The following is an 18,768-nucleotide window of genomic DNA, read 5'->3' on the forward strand; positions in this document are numbered from 1 at the left end:
CTAATGGTGAGACGCTCGTCTTAACATCAGCCCAGGCCGTCCAAAGCGGCATGCAGTTCCGGTACATACCGCTCGCTTTTTTGAGCCGGAACTCCGCGCTCCACGATAACCCGAAACATGTATCAACGACATCAACAAAATACAAGCAAACTTGGACTCGCCGACCGTTCGGCACATGCGGCATCTTTCTCCTCTTTCTCATGTATGTCCTAGCACAGCTAGGGATAATGATGGGATAGATGGATGGATGGATGGATGGATGGGTACTCACTATCGTAAAAGGGGATGGGACAACAGCCCTATCGCACTTTGCCATGCCCTATCGTTGAAGATCTTTTCTCTCCCTTCCATCTACTAGTACTAGCTGCCCAAAGGGAAAAAAAAAGATATCTATCTGTCCCTTGACAGCTTCACAACCACACATTTGCGCTACTGTAGGTCATCTATCACAAGCTTGGGTTATCCACTGATCGTCCGGGACCCAATCCCGCAAGCTCCAGTATCTTTCAAACCTGTGTCCTTCGGTCTCCATCTTTAACCAATCCACTTTATAGCATCCGAGGTCACGCATTTCCACATTCCCACATCATTGGTACTATGTCATGTTGGACCTGACTCGAGGGTGTACAAGATATGTACGTAGATACCGGATAGGGTACGATATACCATGGGTAAACAAGGTACGCACGCTTAGACACGCACATGCAACCAAACTGACATGGATTGGATGGATTTGGGATGCGATGCGATGGGAGGAAAAGGAAACCCAGACCATGCACCGCTGCCGTAATGGGGAGTACGTATGTATGTATATACGATACAAATAAAATACCCATCCCCAATCCCAATTCTACATGCCTCCTGAGGCTATGTAATGCTATGTAATGCTGGTTAGATAGCTATCATTATTATTATTATTATTATTATTTCTTTTACCCCGCGCTGTGGACCTTACCTTGCCGTACCGTACCTTGTCTATTCTCTTCCTTCACATGCGAACCCTGTCCTATAGGTACCTAATTTGTATGTCACCATGATCAGTAATGACGAAATCCTGTTTTTTTCGTCGCGAGAATTCCATTATCTTTCGAAAGCGACGATCAGTGCGCCAACAGCCGACCATTTTCGAACTACGGTGCAGGTGTCCGAGGAAAAGACCCTAAGTTCAGTTTCTCATGTAATGTATGTACGTATGTACGTGTCTACATGGATATTCACATGTGCTCATCATCGTGACACTTATCGGCAAGTCCCTGATAAAGTCCCTGCAGGATATTTTTTTTTTTTTTTTTTTTTTTTTTTTCAAAAAAAAAAAAAAAAATTTAAGAATAAGCAAGTAGCAATTTACGATAGAAAGAAAAATAAAAATAAAATAAAATATACATAACCAAATTTACCCAGGATCCCCTCACTAAAGCTCATAGCAGTACAAATGTATCCCTTCGTAATAGGTGACATAGACATTAATGTATGTAGATATGTACGTAGGAAGCCATCATGTATGATGTATGTATCATCTCGGTGTAAAGCCAAAGCCAAGCTTGCGAATCGAATTTGCGAAAACCTCATCACCGGTCGCGAAAATTCCCATGCTCGGGACGTGCAAGTTTCACCAGAATCCCATCTTTCTCCCACAACTGCCATTTCATCCTTTCCCATTTCCCCTCTCTTCCCCCCTTATCTCCCCTCCTTGTCTTTCCATCCTATCCAACCATCCGGTCAAACCCATCTATTTCACTCACACCCTCCCCTCCCTGCTCCATCTCTCAGCTCGTCCCTCGTCCTCCCTCCCTCACGTGTTGAGACGAACGGTCGGTTCGAACACTTCATTCCTTCGAAATGAGTCGAATGATGTAGTCCTTGACCGGTAGGAAAAAGGTAGCACCTAGTGGTACCGAATAAACAAGTTTAGGTAGGTAGGGATGCGATTTCGTTATTGCAACGCTGCCAGCATCATTCTACCTCCAATCTACCTATCCTATACAAGCGTACATGCGTACATCGAAAATACATCTCCCATACATGCTCCCATGGGAAAGATGGCATCGCATTTTTCCTTTTTTTCACATAGATGAAAAATCTCCATCCATGATCCGGAACCACGTTCGTGTAACCCACCGCCAATCAAAAACCCAACATAACATAACCTTCGCACGCGCCCGTGCCACGCGAAAAAGAAGTAAAATAAAAAAAAGCACAGGCCACGGGCAAGACTTTGATAAACAGATAGGTTAGACACACAGAGCACAGAAACACGCACACAGAGACATTGACCCCCAAATTCCCAAAGGGAAAAGAAAACCCCGCGATCGAGATCTGTGAGATGTCAATATCTATCTGTCAATCCATCTACTTTCTTGTTTCTGCCTCCAGGGTCTTGGTAACACCACACCTAGCCGAACCCTCGGACACGTAAAACGTACACCTGGTAAGTTCCTTTGGGTAGAACAAATGTATGTACGTACAAGGGTAGCAAAGATAAGAAAAATAAACGTTGTTCTGTCGTGAGTGTTACGTCAAACAGGAAAAATGGGAATTCAGATCTCCCGTCCCAGAATTCGACATTCCTGTTCCCCCTTCGCCCCTTGCCCCTGACTCTACCACGAACTTTCCCATAGCAAAGTCGATGTATTATTGGGTCTTCGGAACCGACTCCATAGTCTCGTAGAGGGCAGACGTATGTTACGTTTTTACGTATTCACATAGGGGCAAATTGAGCTAGGAGAAGGGTTTAGATGGCGTCGTCTTAACAGAACTATGTTTACAGACACGAGTTGTTTGCTTACACACTAGACGCACGATTCTGCAGTAATAAAGCCAGTTAGTTCAGCAGATACCAAAAAAGGCCCCCAACCATTTTGGCGCTCGTTCTTTGATATATGTAGCTACCTATATGTAGCTTAGCTAGCCTAGTTACGACTCTAGCCTCCTTTCCAGCCAAAAACGCCAATACTATGCGACCGAACCTAGTGCTGCTGTAAGAACAAGGACAAAAAGAGGCAAAAACAGTTGACTAAACCCCACCGGCTCTTAGACGCCATACCTAAACCCCTTACGTTGTTGGTCCGTTCTGCCGTACACTGCAGAAAATAAGAACCCCTAACCCCTACTTCGCGAAATTTCGGGGTCATCTACATCGAAGGGGACCCATTGAACCCATCCACCTCCTCACCTCCGCCTTATTTCTTAGCGGGGAGTGACGGGGGCCCCATTTTGCCAGCACCGGTGTCGACTTTCTTGTTCGGAGGGGGTGCACCACCGTTACTAGCCGTCCCACTGCCTGCGACCTGGGTGAAAGTACCACCCTTAAACCAGCGGTCCTCCTCCGCCTTTCTCTTGCGGTTAAGCTCAGCTTGTACCTTGGGGTCCACGAGCTCGAGTCCCTGGACCGGTGTGAACGCCAGGGAAGAGGCAGTCCCCGCACCACCACCGATCGTAGACCCTACCCCTGAAGTACGTAGTCCCTTACCGCGTAGGTCAATGTTGTTGCCCGATTGGCCGAATCCGCGTAGCGACGACGCCGAGCCACCGATGGGTGTCGCGCCGCCCCAACCCTTGGATTTCTGACTCAGCTTCGCGCGCGTCCGGTTGTCAATCTGCATACCCCGTATTCGTCCGTCGTTCGTCTGGCCAATCATGCCCATGCCCGCCGAAGAATCACCTATGCCGTAGTCGGTTTCTCGTTCTTCCTTGCCAAAAACCATGCGGTTCTGAGCTTTACGAAGTTCGGTCATCGCCGTTGCTTCCTTTGCCTTGCGTGCTCGTCGTCCACCTCGCTTTCGTGAGGGCTTGTCGTCTGGGGCTGGTAAGGCTCGCTGACCCTTGTTGGGGGGCGGTTCTGTCAGTTTATCCAATCTCTCTAGACATTGACTTCGTAGTTCTTCGCCGTATGATCCGTCGGGGTTCGTATGACCAGTATCTGCACGCGCAGCCAAAACAAGTTTTGCTGCTACTGCCTTCATGGCCTTTTTCTTTATATCGTTGGGGATGCCACGGATAATTGGCGAATGGAAAAGATAACCTTGTTGCTTAACCCCCACATTGGTGGCGAAAGCCGTGTTTCCTATTCTTTTAGAGCCCCAAGCGGCGAGATTGCAAGCTGGCGTTCGAGAGAGATTCGTTAAACCTCCAGCCGTATTGATCAATTGCGCGGCCGTAAGTGATCCGACTAAAGCCGTCAAGTTAGGAGCGAATATATTCATTCGAGACTGGACATAGTCCGTGAGTGTTTTCTTGGCCTTATCCATCTTGATCATCATGTAGCAGGCTTTAAGAATGCGCTCGAGCTCCTCTTGGCTAATTTCGTGACCCTTCGTTGTAGTAGCTTCGACTGTGACAATCATCAATGAAGGACCATCTAGAACCGACTTGAGTGATTCGCCTAGTGCATTTTCGGTCGACCCTTGGAGGGCTTTGATGCTATCCGAATCCATAGGGCCATTTCCGAGAATGGTCACGACCTTAGCGTACTCGATGGGGTTCTGAACGAGAGTTTCGAGTTCGGGGAATCGAGCGGAATAATGATCTCTGATGAACTTATGAACCTTCATGATCTCGCCGTCGATCTGGGTGGAGAGAGTATTGGATTCAGTGAGGATCTTGTATTCGGGGTTATCCTCGATATTACCTATGTTGGTGGTATGAGGCGCGAGAGGTTTTGATTGATAGTGGACGATATCCTGTAAGGTCGTACACAGCCGGTCAGAATCTGTAGCTCAAAGCCAGGAGATGTAAACATTTTCATCACCATTTGTAGGGGATAGTAAGGAGTGAAATGGTAGACTAACCTTAAGGAGAGGATCCAATCTGTCCATAACAGTGGTAACCTTGCGAATATCCTTAACTCCGCCCAACTGCATCTTTTCGACCTTCGCTTTGGTCGCTTCCTCGTCCTCGACGGGTTCGGTCCCGCCATTTATGCCACTCATTTCTTCATCCTCGTCAGGTTCTTCCTCTTCATCGCCATCCAACACCATATCGTTATTATCGTGATTCGCTGGGGGACCGATAGCCGGGCCATCGAATTCGAGGCCAATTTCATTCTGATCCTCGCCATTCTCGGACCCGGAGTCCTCGAAATCTTGCAATAGTTCGTCTGCAAGGGTCGACATCGTGTCGAATGATTGATGTATCGTTGGACGGTCGCGCAGTACGATGGGATGGGATGTTAAATAGAAGTAAATGAATGTAGTTTGTTGCGCGCGTTGAAAAGGGTTGAGAGTCCCTTTGTTTGTGTAAAAAGTGTGAATGGATAAAAAGTGAATGCGACGACAAAGTTAAGAAAGTTCCAAGATTAGCTGTAAGGCAATCGCAGCCTTTTAGTCGCGATTACAATTTAATATGGGTCTTGGTAGCTCCACATCCAATCATACAGCGCGATTACGCACCGCGACCGGCAAAACTAATTCTTCCGTGCGTTTTTCCAGGGTTTAGCTCTGGGATTTTAGTCGCGTCTTCCTTGATAACTTAGCCTTCTATAATTCTACATATACTGGCCTAGACGCCAATAATTGGTTGGCAGTGCCGTACTGCAACAAACCCTTTAATTATTCTTCCCTTATTCTTCTTATCTCTAAATCCTACACTGCATCCCCCGTCACCGTCGCCAATCAAGTCAACATGGAGTCCTCACGCGGGCCCCCGAGGGTCAAAAACAAGGCCGCCGCGCCTGTCCAGATCTCCGCCGAACAGCTTCTGCGCGAAGCCGTCGATCGTCAGGAGACCTCTCTACAGGCGCCGACACAGCGATTCGGCGATTTAGAAGAGCTTCACGAGTTCCAGGGTCGAAAGCGGAGGGAGTTCGAGAGCTATGTCCAACGAAATAGGATTAACATGAACAACTGGATGCGCTATGCCGCCTGGGAACTTGAGCAGAAAGAATTCAAGCGAGCGCGATCTATCTTCGAACGTGCCCTTGATGTCGATCCGACGTCGGTTGTGCTATGGATCCGATATATCGAGGCCGAGATGAAGAATAGGAATATCAACCATGCGAGGAACTTACTCGATCGTGCTGTCACCGTCTTACCCCGAGTTGATAAGTTGTGGTACAAGTATGTCTACATGGAGGAAACGTTGGGCAATATCCCCGGTACGAGACAAGTCTTCGAGAGATGGATGTCTTGGGAGCCGGATGAGGCGGCGTGGAGCGCGTATATCAAGTTGGAAAAGCGATACGGCGAATACCAACGAGCCCGAGATATCTTCGAACGCTTCACGATAGTACATCCGGAACCACGCAACTGGATTAAGTGGGCTAGGTTTGAGGAAGAGTTCGGGACGAGCGACCTTGTCCGAGAAGTCTTTGGTGCTGCGGTAGAGGCCCTTGGAGATGAATTCGTCGATGAGAGACTCTTCATCGCCTATGCCAGATTCGAAGCGAAGCTGAAGGAATACGAACGGGCTAGGGCTATTTACAAATACGCACTGGACCGTCTCCCTAGATCAAAATCTATGGGCTTACATAAGGCTTATACAACCTTTGAGAAGCAGTATGGTGATAGAGATGGTGTTGAGGATGTCATATTGTCGAAAAGGAGAAGACTCTACGAAGACCAGATCAAGGAAAATCCGAAGAACTACGATATATGGTTCGATTATGCTCGATTGGAGGAAACTTTAGGCGACCTAGATCGAGTAAGAGACGTCTACGAGCGAGCGGTCGCGCAAATACCACCGACGCAGGAGAAGCGACACTGGCGTCGCTATATCTATTTATGGATCTTCTACGCTATATGGGAGGAGTTGGAAGCCAAAGACATTGACCGGGCGCGCCAGATCTACAAGTTGTGTGTCGACTTAATCCCCCACAAGAAGTTTACCTTCGCTAAAGTCTGGTTGTTGAGAGCACAATTTGAGATACGGCAAGGCGAATTAACAGCCGCGCGTAAAACGCTTGGGCAGGCCATTGGCATGTGCCCGAAAGACAAGTTGTTCAAGGGCTACGTCGAGCTGGAGTTGAAGCTTTTTGAATTCGTGCGATGTCGAACACTCTACGAAAAGCACATCGAATGGAACCCTGCCAATTGCCAGACCTGGATTAAGTTCTCCGAGCTCGAAAGAGGATTGGACGATCTCGAGAGGACAAGAGCAATTTTCGAGTTAGCTATTAACCAGCCCGTCCTAGATATGCCGGAGCTCCTATGGAAGGCGTACATTGACTTCGAGGAAGAAGAGGGCGAGTATGAAAAGACACGCGATCTATACGAGAGACTGTTGGAAAAGACCGATCACGTCAAGGTCTGGATCAGCTATGCCCATTTCGAGATCAATATTCCCGAAGAAGACGAGGAAGAAACAGGCGAAGAGGAAGAGCGACCTGTCAGTGAGGAGGCGAAGGCCAGAGCTCGTGGTGTATTTGAACGTGCTCACAAGCGTATGAAGGAGAAAGAACTCAAGGAAGAAAGAGTTTCTCTACTCAATGCTTGGTTATCGTTCGAACGCACGCATGGGTCAGCGGAGGATATCGAGAAAGTTCAGAAACAAATGCCGCGGAGGACAAAGCGGAGACGCAGGCTCGAAGACGACACGTTCGAGGAGTATATCGACTACGTCTTCCCTGCGGACGACGAACAGAAGCAGGATCTATCCAAGATGCTTGCTATGGCTCAGGCCTGGAAGCAAGGCGGTGGAGCTGTCGGCGGGTCGAGTTAATCGTCGCCTACTTTTAGTTGTACCATAGAAAGATACCACGCGAATCGAAAATTCGACCTTGTACTAAGACTATTCATTGCATGGGTCCAGGAAAAAGTGCCAGTAATAAGATATCCATAGACTGGCGGTATTATCTTTGGGATCTTTGCGTCAGACGTAATGGAATTAAATTGCCGATGACTTCAGTAGCAATGCCAAGATCTGGGTAAGGGGAGGGAATTACATATGCGGCTCCGGACCGCCAAGCCGTCGACAGAGCTTGAAGGAACTGCATCCTATAATTATTAATATGTATGTTTGAAGCACGAAATGTCTATAATGATGATGTTCACAGCTCATGAATATCTTCTGCTAAGGCTCCTCGGAAGCTGTCAGCTTCCGCCTTTTAAGTCTTTGAGTATTACCCTCATAGAACAGACGAGAGGTACCCGGGTAGGTACCAACTTCGTACTTTAACAAGAGAAAATAAGGGTTCCATAAGCACAAACCCTGTTCCTCATTTTCCCGAAGAGAAAAGTTCCATAGTCCGGGTTAGATTCCATCGCAAGGGTAAGGATCCAGGGGAATAAAAAAAAATCGTGGGATTTCGATCCGACACCGAACCACCGAACACATGGCGGTCAGCACGATGACATCATACATTTTCCCTTCGCTTCGTCGGCAAGTGTGTTACACTGTCAGGTTTTTAGCTATGTACCTATGTACCCCTTGCTATCTATACGAGAGTAACACTTCATTCTTATTGTCCTTGTTCCATCCCCCGTTCGTACCTAGGTACGCATCAAGCACCGCCTATCAAATTAGCAGTATAGCATTCTCGTATCACACCGTTATACATCACTATATCCTAGAGCTATAACATCCCATGCAATAGGCTTGATAAATCATACTGGTGTAGCAAGTCTACATCATATTAATTTCCCTATATGCAAGCAGCCGGACATCGACAATATCTAACATATAAGAAACAAAACCGGATGTATGCATCCAAACATATGACAAGCTACACACCAATCGGACATATAATCAAGTACCATCTGGTAACAGCTTAGTTACACCGCGGCCAACTCCATCGGGCCACTTACTCTAGCCTACTAAGCTTATGAAGCAGGTATCCTACCGAGTCTCAAGTTTGCCTTTCATTTCCAAGATACAGTGTATGACTTGTCGTACATCCACATATGTAGGCGAATGGATATAGATGTCCGAGTGAGTCAAGAGTTATGTAAAATTGCGATAAAATAAATCAAGTTGGCAGTATATATGAGATATATAATAAGTCCGTGAGTTTCAAAGAAAGCATAAGCCCAATGAGAGAAAAACGGTGTACTATGTAAAGTAAGGAACTTCATGAAATCGTCCAATCAAAAATCGTCCCAAGGGTTGATCATCATAGTCGTCATCATCCAAAAAAGGCAGATAAGTAGATAGGATAGTCCCCGGAAATGCTCCAAAATATTTTCCACGTCTTCTTCCCCCTCCTACCCCTTGCCTCTTCCACTTCACACCGCCCCCCGGTAGGTATATACGTACCCCAATAATTATTAGATCCTGTCCACGATCCCCCCAATCCCATTTGTGCTACACACGCGCCCACGCCAACTGCAAGCCACCAATTTATTTCCTTCCGTTTCCATCCATCGGGAGGGTGGGAACAGGCGATCGACCAGATCCTACCAAGGTACACGATACAGACAATTATGCACGTCGTCCCAATAAGAAATCGTCGATCTTGTCCCCGTGCCTCCGTTCTGGCCATTGAACTACCACGTGGGAATCCATAGGAAAACAAACCAAATTACCATATAACTAGACCTAGCCCACCGATCTTCCTGCTCACCCTAGCGGGGCACCAACTCCGAGTGCTCGAATCGATTTGTGATGACAGGGGACACGATTCCAGTCCCGTGTTATCCGGTCAGGTATATCTCACCCACTCATTCTCTGAGTTTCGCTACTCCGCGCTTGTACTGCATGGGAGCCCGATGCGTCCCGATGCGTCTCGACCCGTCTTTAGTGACACGGACGGGAAAATCAAGTAGCACATTGGGTCCCCTTCTCCCTATTGCATGACAGCAACAGGGGTATGTAAGGGTATACACCACTTAATCGTCGTGGTGGTGACGGTGGCGGCGATGACGACCATCTGTCACAAACGAATCAGAATCAGTGAACAAAACTCAAGTTTAAGATGTTATGATAAATAGTAAAACTTTGCGTATCGTAAGAGATTCAGATGCTGATGAAGAAAAAAAAGCAAAAATGCGACGAAGCGAGATCTTGTTTCTATCTCAAAACGACCGGGGTTAGTTTCAATAATGCGCCTCAGGCAGCCAGCAGCAGAAGTCAAGTTTCCATAATTCATTCCAGACGCCTCTCTCTTTCGTTTTCTTTAACACACCAATTTTTGCATTTATCCAAAAGTTCATAAATAGCAATAAATCGTCAAGTCGTAACAGGACATTAAAGCAGGCGTGTATATGCTGCAATTCATAAATTTCTGGTGGGCGTACAGTGAAGTAAGCGATGCAAGGTGACAACGAATCACCCTACCTGTCACCTCCTGTCGTAACCCACTGGGGGCGCGGGCAAGGCAGCAGAATAGGGATTTCCATCGGTGTAACGAGGTCCATCGTCGTACCGACTTTCTCGCGGCGGAGCTGAAGATTGGTAATTGTCAGCCCTTGACCTGCCACTATTACTGGAATTTGCTCGCTTTAATCGCTCCATTCTTTTATCGTGACGTCTCTGTTTCTCCTCTTTCCATTCACTAACTGCTTTAGCCTGCTCTCGAGCTTCCTTGAGCTCCGAGATGGCGCCCTTAACACCCATTGCTGCAATGCCGACTGATGCCGCATCTTGCAAGAGTGCCTTAGTCTTCAACTTTTTAGCCTCTTCTGGGCTCAGTTTACCTTCCTTGACTGCTCTGTGCCTTGCGTCACGCTGTCCCATGCTGCCGTACACATTGTGAGCGGCATGAATGGTTGCGACAGCTGCTAACCCGGTTGTAATAAGTTGCTTACGTCGCATCTTTGACGTCATCTTCTTATCTTCATCTGAATCTCCAAGATCGCTACTAGAAGCGGAACTAGACCTACCTCCTCGTGAACGGGATGTACTGCGGGGCCGTCCACCAATTGACCTTTCCTCCTCATCATAATCATCGTAAGGGTCGTCATTTGCAGGGCCTCGGCCGCCTCTCATGTAACCACGAGAAGACTTGTAGTCATCATCGTAGCGGTCGTCTGGTGGGCTCCTGCGACGATTCCGGCGGGAAGACCGATCGTCGTAGTAGTCATCATCTTTGTCGCTGGCGGGGCCACTCCCAATGCCAATTTTGGCGAGACTGCGCCGTGCGCCGTCAACAATACTTTGGCTACGGCTGCGGCTACGGCGTCTGCGCGGTGAAGGACTGCGACTATCATACGAATCGACGCTGTCATCGCGACGTCCCCGAGATCGACTTCGACTATCGACAAGCTTCTTGGCGCCCAAAGCGCCTAAGCCCGCCGCGGCTAATCCTGCAAGACCGCTCCCTCCGCCACCCTCGGAGCGGGTGGAGCGAGCGCGAGAGCGGGATCTGCTTCGGCCAGTCATTCGGTCCTCCTCAATGTCTTTCCTAGAGCCATTCAGCACGCGGTTACCGAGAAGACCACCGATAACGGATTCCACAAGGTGGCGTTTGCTATCCTTAGAAGGATCATGAGCGGCATCGACGGCCGCTGCACCAGCAGCCGCTGTAAGTACTCGCTTCATCTTCTCTCCCTTCCAGCCACCTGGCTCTTTCGCAACTCGGAAAGCTTCTGCGGCGCCGGCGACTAACGACGCCTTAGCGGCCTTTTGCATTCTAGCCGCAGGATTGTCTCGGGTACTTTTTCGGCTGTCTCTTGAGCGGTACGAGTCCGGGCTACCACGACGACTTCCGTGACGACTTCTCGATTCTCGGTCAGAGCCGCCACCACCGGTAAGGGCTTTGATTGCACCGCCAAGACCAGCCGCCGCAAGTGCATTCTCAAGGAAAGATTTGTTACCCTTGTGGTTTTTCGGGTCGTCGTCGTCATCATCAGAATAATATTCGACTACTCGACCATCTCGACCCTTGTGAACAATGTAGGTTGACTTCTTGTCGTCCTTGTTGTTGTGCTTATTGTAGAAATCAGCTCCCTGGTAGCCAGCAAAGGCACCAGCGGCACCGAGAGCAGCTGAGGCGGCTATGTTGCGATGCACATCAATACCGTCCTTCTCGGCCTCGCGGCGGTCCCAAATTTCCTTAGCGCCAGCGGCAAGAAGTCCACCGGCGACAGCCGCAATGATCTTTTCTTGTTTCGACAAAACACGCTTTCGAGTTCTCTCTTCCTCCTCGTAGTAAACACTACCTGGTTTTTTGTGAGGTCGACGATCTCTAGCTACGTCGTGAGAGCGACGCGAGTCATAATAATAGTCATCAGGCTCGGCGGAACGGGCCCTACGGATATCGCGGGAGTACCCGGGAGGGGGAAAGTCACGGCGTACTTCCTCGACTGAGAGTTCGCTGTCTTCGCGGGCTCGAGGAATAAGCGCTGTTCTACTAGACGGGTTTACTTTATAGTAGGTTTCCTGTGTTTCGGCGTAACGAGGACTAGCCCTATCTCTACGGTCGTCATGATAATGGCGGCGGGAATAGTCGCGCGGGGGAGGATCGTACGGGTCGTACGCGGACATTGTAGTAGTATAATATAGTATAATATAGTATAATATAGTATATAATGTGATTTTAGTTTGTTGTAGGTTTGTAAGTTCGGCGCACCGTTGAGTGGTGTGAGTAATGTGTGATTCTAATTGTGACCGAGTTAGAGTTTACGGTTTGTGTTGGTTGAAAGCGGACAAACTCTAATTTGATTCTAAAATATTTGATGTAATGTAGTAAAGAGGTTTGGAAGTGGGTAGAACCAAAGTATGTAATAGCTAGGAAGTGACAACACTGCGGGGGCGAAGTAAGAAGGGCGAGAGGGCGAGGATTAGGCGCAAATGATGCAGTACTAGACTCTTGCTTGCCTTGCGTAGCAGTGGTGCGGGGCTATTAAAAGGTGTTGCGACCGGGCGAAAATCAAGCTTGAAGCTGAGTATGACCTGACGTCAACCCCCGCAATTGAAACAGACTAGGTATAAGCAAAATACTGATATATCGTATTGAACTAGTAGTTGCACTTATTGATGCGCATTTACGAGTCACTTTAATTTCCAAAAGTTTAGATTCAAATCAAATATTTAAACTCAAAGCACAAGTCATAATTCATTTCATTTCTTATGCCAACTTACAGAAAAGAAAAGAGACAAACTTGAAAATCTAACCAACTACCCCTCATTTCACCTACTGCGCCTCACGGTGAAAGCGATACCAACGATGCGGCGCCACTTATGCGGTTAATTGGATCCGCAATTTTCATAGACGATAGATCATCGGACTGCCGAAAGAACCAGTTCGGTCTTACAACCTGCATAACATAGCATAGCAAAGCCACCCGCCCGAACATCTGGAACTTCATGATATATTGCTCATAGCATTGAATCGAAAACATTAAAGACGATTTCTATATCATAAAATACCCCCTGTAACTAAATACACATTTCGTATTACTATAGGCATCAAGGATTCATTCATACAACCTAGCCGCCCGATCCCTCAACATTATGTACGTTTACGTCGGGTATCGTAATTAAACACACAATAAAAAGTCCTAAGCGAATACCATACGACGATAGTCTATGCATGTCTCAGTATCACGTTACTTTGCTTCTATATTCCCAGCCTATTGGTAGCCCTCGTGGGTGCAAGAGGCCGCCATCATCTCCTATTAGATCTGGGAAATATATATTCAATCTCTTCATGCGGCTAATTGATTCCGGAGGCAACAACACCTACCCCTTCGGAGTTGAGAACCATTACATTCATGCGAATAGAAGACCCTTAGAGAAGACCCTGAGGGACTCTTGGGGGTCTAGATTGGCGGTCTGTTGTCATACCCTATTTCCATAATAGTTCAGCTGCACGACATGTCTGCCCAACCGTCAATTCTATTGCAAATATCTTCCCTGAAATCATTATTGAAATATACGGATATCGATGCCTCTAACAGGAAAATATTTGTCTGACAAAGGACTAGCCAGTTGTACAGATCGTGACAACCAAGCCATCGCCCGAAGTTACATAACAGCAAAGTTGGGTATAGATTTACCAACTACCTTGTAAGGCGACCGATGGTAAGACGGAATAACTGAAACCCGCAAGGCCAATGATCAACCACTAAGCGATGCGGCTCAACGACCGCTACGACCTCCCTATACTGCCTTATGACTATTACCTACGAGCTTTAGGTACGGAGTCATGAATCCCTATAGATAAGTCTTAGGTCATTAATTAAGCAGATGTACAGATGGCCTCAACGAAGTACGTATCGAAGTATACTCCTACTAGCAACAGTATAGCTTCCTCGTGCTAGAGACATCAATACTGGATCAACCATCTCGGACCTGAGCCCATGAACCAATAACACATTCTCACTCCTATCACCGGGTAAACGATTCTAACACTAACCCAAGAGTAATCTTAAATGCTTCCCGTAAGTTATTACCAATCAAGCATAGTAAAGTGCCTGGAACACTCGCATACGAGTCTTCGATGTAAGCTAATTCTATACAGCATACGAATCTCTTGACTCTATAAGACCAAGCTAGTTCCCAACTCATGTCTTTAAACCTCAAGAATCACCCCATATCCCAATTTTCAACGAGTAAGTTTATATATAGACTGTTATCTCAAAAGTCTATAAGCGTTCACTGACCTCGAAAATCCGAGGACACTAACATCCGATAGAGATATCGGATTTAAGCACAGCGCTAGAGAACTGATACCCTTTTTTCTGATATAACTATGAGCATAAGATACTCTTGTCTTTGTCATCACGACGCTGTTATACCATAGCTTGATGATGGAATACGTAAAACACTACGCTGCCGAGTTCTACGGCCCGTAATGACCGCTTGTTGACGTGACATATTCGATGGGTAAGTATCTGTCCACCTAGGTAGGTTTAGGTATGTAGGGCATACTCGGGTGTAACTCCAGTCCCATCTTTACGGGCCCGGTTTCGATCTAGAACCTCGCCAAGAGGCCGTGTCGGCGTTAGGGAACTGCCTTTGGTTGAGTACCTACATTAGATAGGTCCTTGGGTGGATAACGACAGCTACTCATATCACCACTATATGACGGCCATAATATAGCGAGGCGTTATCCAAGGTCTCAACGTCCTAGTATATTCATATCAAAATTTATGCTCCCACTCTTCTCACTCAAGAGCGTGTCAGCCGAGACTACACTCTCTCCGCATCGACACCTCTCTTCTCCCCATCCGAGGTTATTCATCTGTATCTCCGTCTCCGTCCATTTTCACCCCAATTTCCCCAGTGTATGTACGTGTCACCCCAACCACGCCCGTCATCCCCTGATATGTATTGTATTAACCACGAACTCCACATTGATCCATTGGATATTAAATCTTCCCGTTAGCCAAGTAATAATCATATCTCTTCATCATATCCATCCCCGACCTAAATCCAATAAATAAATATATATCTAGAATAGAAGTGTAAGATCAAATAAGATAAACCAATTTACTGATACGCCAAACTTTTATCAAGATCCGTAGTGTGTCTGTGACTGCTGTTGTTGCTCGCCCGTGGGCGGTCTACTGCTATTAAGAAAGAGATCCAAGGTCTCTATGTAAAGCTCTTTTTGACTAGTCGTAGCTTGGATATGCGGATTCTGCTCGAGAGCGTCTGTCCACTGCTGCCAACGAGTCCCCGGCATCGGATCACCCCAATTGCGAATCTCGCGGAGTATACGCGACATGCGAAGAACGAAAGGCGCGAAGTGGATATCCACGAGACACAAGTCACCGCCGAGGAAGTACGGGCCCTAGATAGTAAGTTAAGATAAGGTAAGTTTTTCATGGTGGTGAGTGAGTGTAATAAGGAAACCCACTCTTTCGTCAGCAGCCTGTACGAGCGCCGTAATATCACCTCTTAGCTTCTCCGCATATTCGGATTGTTTCGTGAAGTCGGTCGCCCTGGCCAGAGCGAAGAAGGCGGGCACGATTTTCGCATTGATCTACACGAGTCAGCAAGGGTTTCCTGATAGTGATATACCTTTCTCCGAAAAGGAAAGAAACCCACATGGTCGATCCACAATCTACAGTTCGCTTTCAGCCTTGGATCTGTGGGGAAGAGAGGTACCGTCCGGTCGCGGTCCTCCAGCTATGCAAATGAGTGTAAGAAGTCAGTCATCATGAGGCGTATCTATACCGCACAATTCGGTAGCTTACGTATTCGAGGATAATGGTACTTTCGCCGCTTGCCCATTCGCCTTCTCTAATGGCGGGGACGAGACCTCGAGGGTTTGCTTCTAGGAGTTGGGTCGGGCGTTTGAATGGATCTGTCTCGATGTATTGATACTGCATACCCTTTGCCTCGAGGGCGATCCATACTCGTTGGGAAAAGGGGCTTGATAAAACAGATCCATCAGCTTAAGAAGCGGCCTGCGACTCAGAATAATTACTTACCAAAAGCAAGCGGCGTAAAGTTTCAGGTCGTACTCTTTCGAATGTTTCTTAGCTGTTGTAAGTGCGGCTCCAGACATTTTCTTTGGTACCGGTTTCTATATGTGAGTTAGTATATGGGAATCTTAGCGATGACTTGATGGTGTTATGACGTCTAAAGGGGTGAAAGTAGCTAGGGGGTATCTTATTTGCTAAGAATGATTCCCTTCCTCCTAGATTTTGGGTCGAACGAACAGCAATCCATGTAAATTGTGCTTTGACAGATCTTTCCCATGTATAAATTCGGGTATAAGGGCAAACGCATCTATGATACAGGGAACGACAACCCACCTGAATCTTCTTCGCCTCTTTCTCCTGTGCGGCAATGTACCTCTGTACCGTGGACTTCTTAATCTCGTCGCTCTTTTCTAAGCTGTGTTTATGAGGGCCAGCGACACCATCGCCCTTCCCATTTCCACCATTGCCATTAACTCGTTGTATAGTCCAGAACTTCTCTCCATTTAGACGAGCATCTACGGGTCGTGGTATACCATCGCTAAAGATTTGTTGTTGTGGAGATTGGAATGCACTTGATTGAGCGAGATTGAGACCTGGGTCCCCATCACTGGGAAGAATGGTGGCTCCTGGGAAGTATTCGGTAATCTTAATCTTAACGTCGCATAGATCTCTTTCGCGTGCACTACGTTTCCGTTTCTTCTTAGAAGGATCGTCCGATTTGGGTGTCCCGGGTGGGCGCCCCTTCATTCGACAATCCCAATAATGTGAGACAAATGGCTTGCGCTTATACTTCTGCGTAGATCGGTGTGAGTAGACATTGTCGATATGGGGAAAGTATGTCTCGAATCTAGTGGGTTATTAGTCTAAGGGTTTAGTTCCGAAGAGAATCATGTTCCCTACTCGTCATTGGTCAAGATAATGGTATCGTCAACATTAAATAACTTCTCCCGCCAAGCTTGAAGGTCAGGTGGATCAACGACTATTCTATTGACCAATTGACCATGAGGTCTCTGCTCGGAGCCGTCAGGTGCCGAAGACGCGGGTTGCCCAGGCGCAGTGAATAAATCCTCCTCTTGCTGAAGCTGTGGCATAGTACTAGGTTGAGGCATGGCGCCCTGGGTTAAGATACCGAATTGACCATGCGCGGGGGGCGGGAGAGGAGCATGATGTTGGTGTGGGGTTCGATGGAGGTCGGATGTCGACTGATTATGGGTGTGCTGTAGCATGTGAGCTGCATTCGGTTCACGATCAAACCCATCTTGAGGATGCGAAGCATAATCTCCCTGAACGACGGGAACAGTAGGTACGGCATGTAAACGCTGGAGGTGCTGTTGGAAAACGGCAGGGTCGGTCGTATCGAGGGTGGATAAGTCGAGATTCGGATGCGCCGACAACGTAGGAACACGGAAATGGTGCGGTTGCTGTTGTCGGTGATGGTCGTGTTGTCGAATTTCGCGCGATAACGGATCGTCGGGTGCCGCGGGAGGATGGGAGGTAGGGGGAGGCGGCGGAGGCGGGGGCTGTTGTTGCTGCTGCTGCGGTGGTGGTTGCGGCGGCGGCGGCGGTGGGAAATGAACAGAGACGGGGTCCATTATGAGTGTGAGGTGATACTACCGGGTTGCTTGGTGTGTCTGCTTGTTGCTGACGACGCTGCTTAGTGCCTCTGATCATATCCGGCGCAGCCCACCAGCTCGTATTACCCCATTCTCAAGTCGGATGTCGTGGGCGAAGTGTCTTCGCCGTCATGGTGCAAGGTCTGTTTGTTGGAAATTTCTTGTTTACCTTAGGTTTTTTGGTTTGGTTTGTCTTTTTTGTCAAGGGGTGGGAAAAGTAAAGTCGAAGCGAAACTGGGTTTGGTCTGGTCTGGTTTTAGGTTGGGATGGAACCCGAACGATACCGGGTAGGTGGGAAAAGAAGAGAGTCTAAGTTACCTAGAACGTACAAAGGTTAAAAAAGAATCATATGAAAATTAAGGTATAGGTATGTAATAAAGATACCGAACCGGCGATAGAAGCTGAAAAGTGCAACTCGCGATTTGCCCCGCCCTACGAGCTACAGGCTACGGGGGACCCCCCTTGCCCTAGTCGAGTCCAAGTTTTTTGTGCCAGGGCGGCCAGGCCTAGTTCCCTGAACTACTAGTTCTAGGTGCAGTCCAGTCCTAAAGTGGCAAACGAACACCTGTACCTTATCGCCCATTGGCCCCACATGCCGACGAACGGCGGTAGGTACTTGGGTACCCTACAGCGCTAGAGGTCTAGGTGCCTTACTAGCTGTAGCGCTATAGGTCCATGAGGATAGTGCGGTACGAGGATGAAGAAGGACCCCCAATAGGTACATTGATTACATTGATAGGCAAATTATAGGCAGTGTAGTGGTAATAATGTGAAGGAGCTTACACCCAACCTTAACCAACTTTCACTTTCAACCCAGCAGCAACTGCCAATAGCGGAATTGGACCCTGACGATCTAAAGAGATCTTAACCATTATTCAATTCTTTTTCCCTGAACCTTCTGATTCCCCCAA

General features: G+C 47.7%; 4 protein-coding genes across 4 annotated transcripts; 1 reads left to right on the top strand and 3 right to left on the bottom strand.

Moving 5' to 3' along the window:
- Positions 1-2,788: 2,788 nt before the first annotated feature.
- On the bottom strand, positions 2,789-5,267 carry F4822DRAFT_411729 (pre-mRNA splicing factor). The gene is made up of 2 exons (XM_051458884.1): positions 4,788-5,267; positions 2,789-4,679 (listed from the first exon to the last, which is right to left on the bottom strand). Exons 1-2 carry the CDS (start codon positions 5,109-5,111, stop codon positions 3,180-3,182), a joined length of 1,824 nt encoding a protein of 607 aa, XP_051312724.1. The 5' UTR covers positions 5,112-5,267; the 3' UTR covers positions 2,789-3,179.
- A 352-nt stretch (positions 5,268-5,619) lies between these two features.
- Positions 5,620-7,653, top strand: F4822DRAFT_431817 (cell cycle control protein; the record flags this gene model as incomplete). The annotated part of the gene is made up of 1 exon (XM_051461538.1): positions 5,620-7,653. One exon carries the CDS (start codon positions 5,620-5,622, stop codon positions 7,651-7,653), a length of 2,034 nt encoding a protein of 677 aa, XP_051312725.1.
- Positions 7,654-10,147: 2,494 nt separating this feature from the next.
- F4822DRAFT_330546 (uncharacterized protein) lies at positions 10,148-12,939 on the bottom strand. The gene has a single exon (XM_051455638.1). The coding sequence runs from the start codon at positions 12,352-12,354 to the stop codon at positions 10,210-10,212; it is 2,145 nt and encodes a 714-aa protein (XP_051312726.1). The 5' UTR covers positions 12,355-12,939; the 3' UTR covers positions 10,148-10,209.
- A 1,984-nt stretch (positions 12,940-14,923) lies between these two features.
- F4822DRAFT_411739 (uncharacterized protein) lies at positions 14,924-18,364 on the bottom strand. Its single transcript, XM_051458885.1, has 7 exons — positions 17,145-18,364; positions 16,578-17,091; positions 16,251-16,345; positions 16,014-16,191; positions 15,865-15,945; positions 15,674-15,799; positions 14,924-15,607 (listed from the first exon to the last, which is right to left on the bottom strand). The coding sequence occupies exons 1-7, from the start codon at positions 17,834-17,836 to the stop codon at positions 15,326-15,328; spliced, it is 1,968 nt and encodes a 655-aa protein (XP_051312727.1). The 5' UTR covers positions 17,837-18,364; the 3' UTR covers positions 14,924-15,325.
- Positions 18,365-18,768: the final 404 nt, after the last annotated feature.

Source organism: Hypoxylon trugodes, assembly GCF_022578975.1.
Source record: "Hypoxylon trugodes strain CBS 135444 unplaced genomic scaffold F4822scaffold_7, whole genome shotgun sequence".
NCBI lineage: Eukaryota > Fungi > Ascomycota > Sordariomycetes > Xylariales > Hypoxylaceae > Hypoxylon > Hypoxylon trugodes.

Bases quoted from the DNA above. Each gene is read 5' to 3' on its own strand.
- F4822DRAFT_411729 (XM_051458884.1), bottom strand. From the start codon at position 5,111: ATGTCGACCCTTGCAGACGAACTATTGCAAGATTTCGAGGACTCCGGG. The intron at 4,680-4,787 runs GTTAGTCTACCA...ACGACCTTACAG, and splicing joins GATTGGATCCTCTCCTTAAG to GATATCGTCCACTATCAATC.
- F4822DRAFT_330546 (XM_051455638.1), bottom strand. From the start codon at position 12,354: ATGTCCGCGTACGACCCGTACGATCCTCCCCCGCGCGACTATTCCCGC.
- F4822DRAFT_411739 (XM_051458885.1), bottom strand. From the start codon at position 17,836: ATGGACCCCGTCTCTGTTCATTTCCCACCGCCGCCGCCGCCGCAACCA. The intron at 16,346-16,577 runs GTGGGTTGTCGT...ACTCACATATAG, and splicing joins AAGAGGCGAAGAAGATTCAG to AAACCGGTACCAAAGAAAAT. The intron at 16,192-16,250 runs GTAAGTAATTAT...TGTTTTATCAAG, and splicing joins CTTTACGCCGCTTGCTTTTG to CCCCTTTTCCCAACGAGTAT.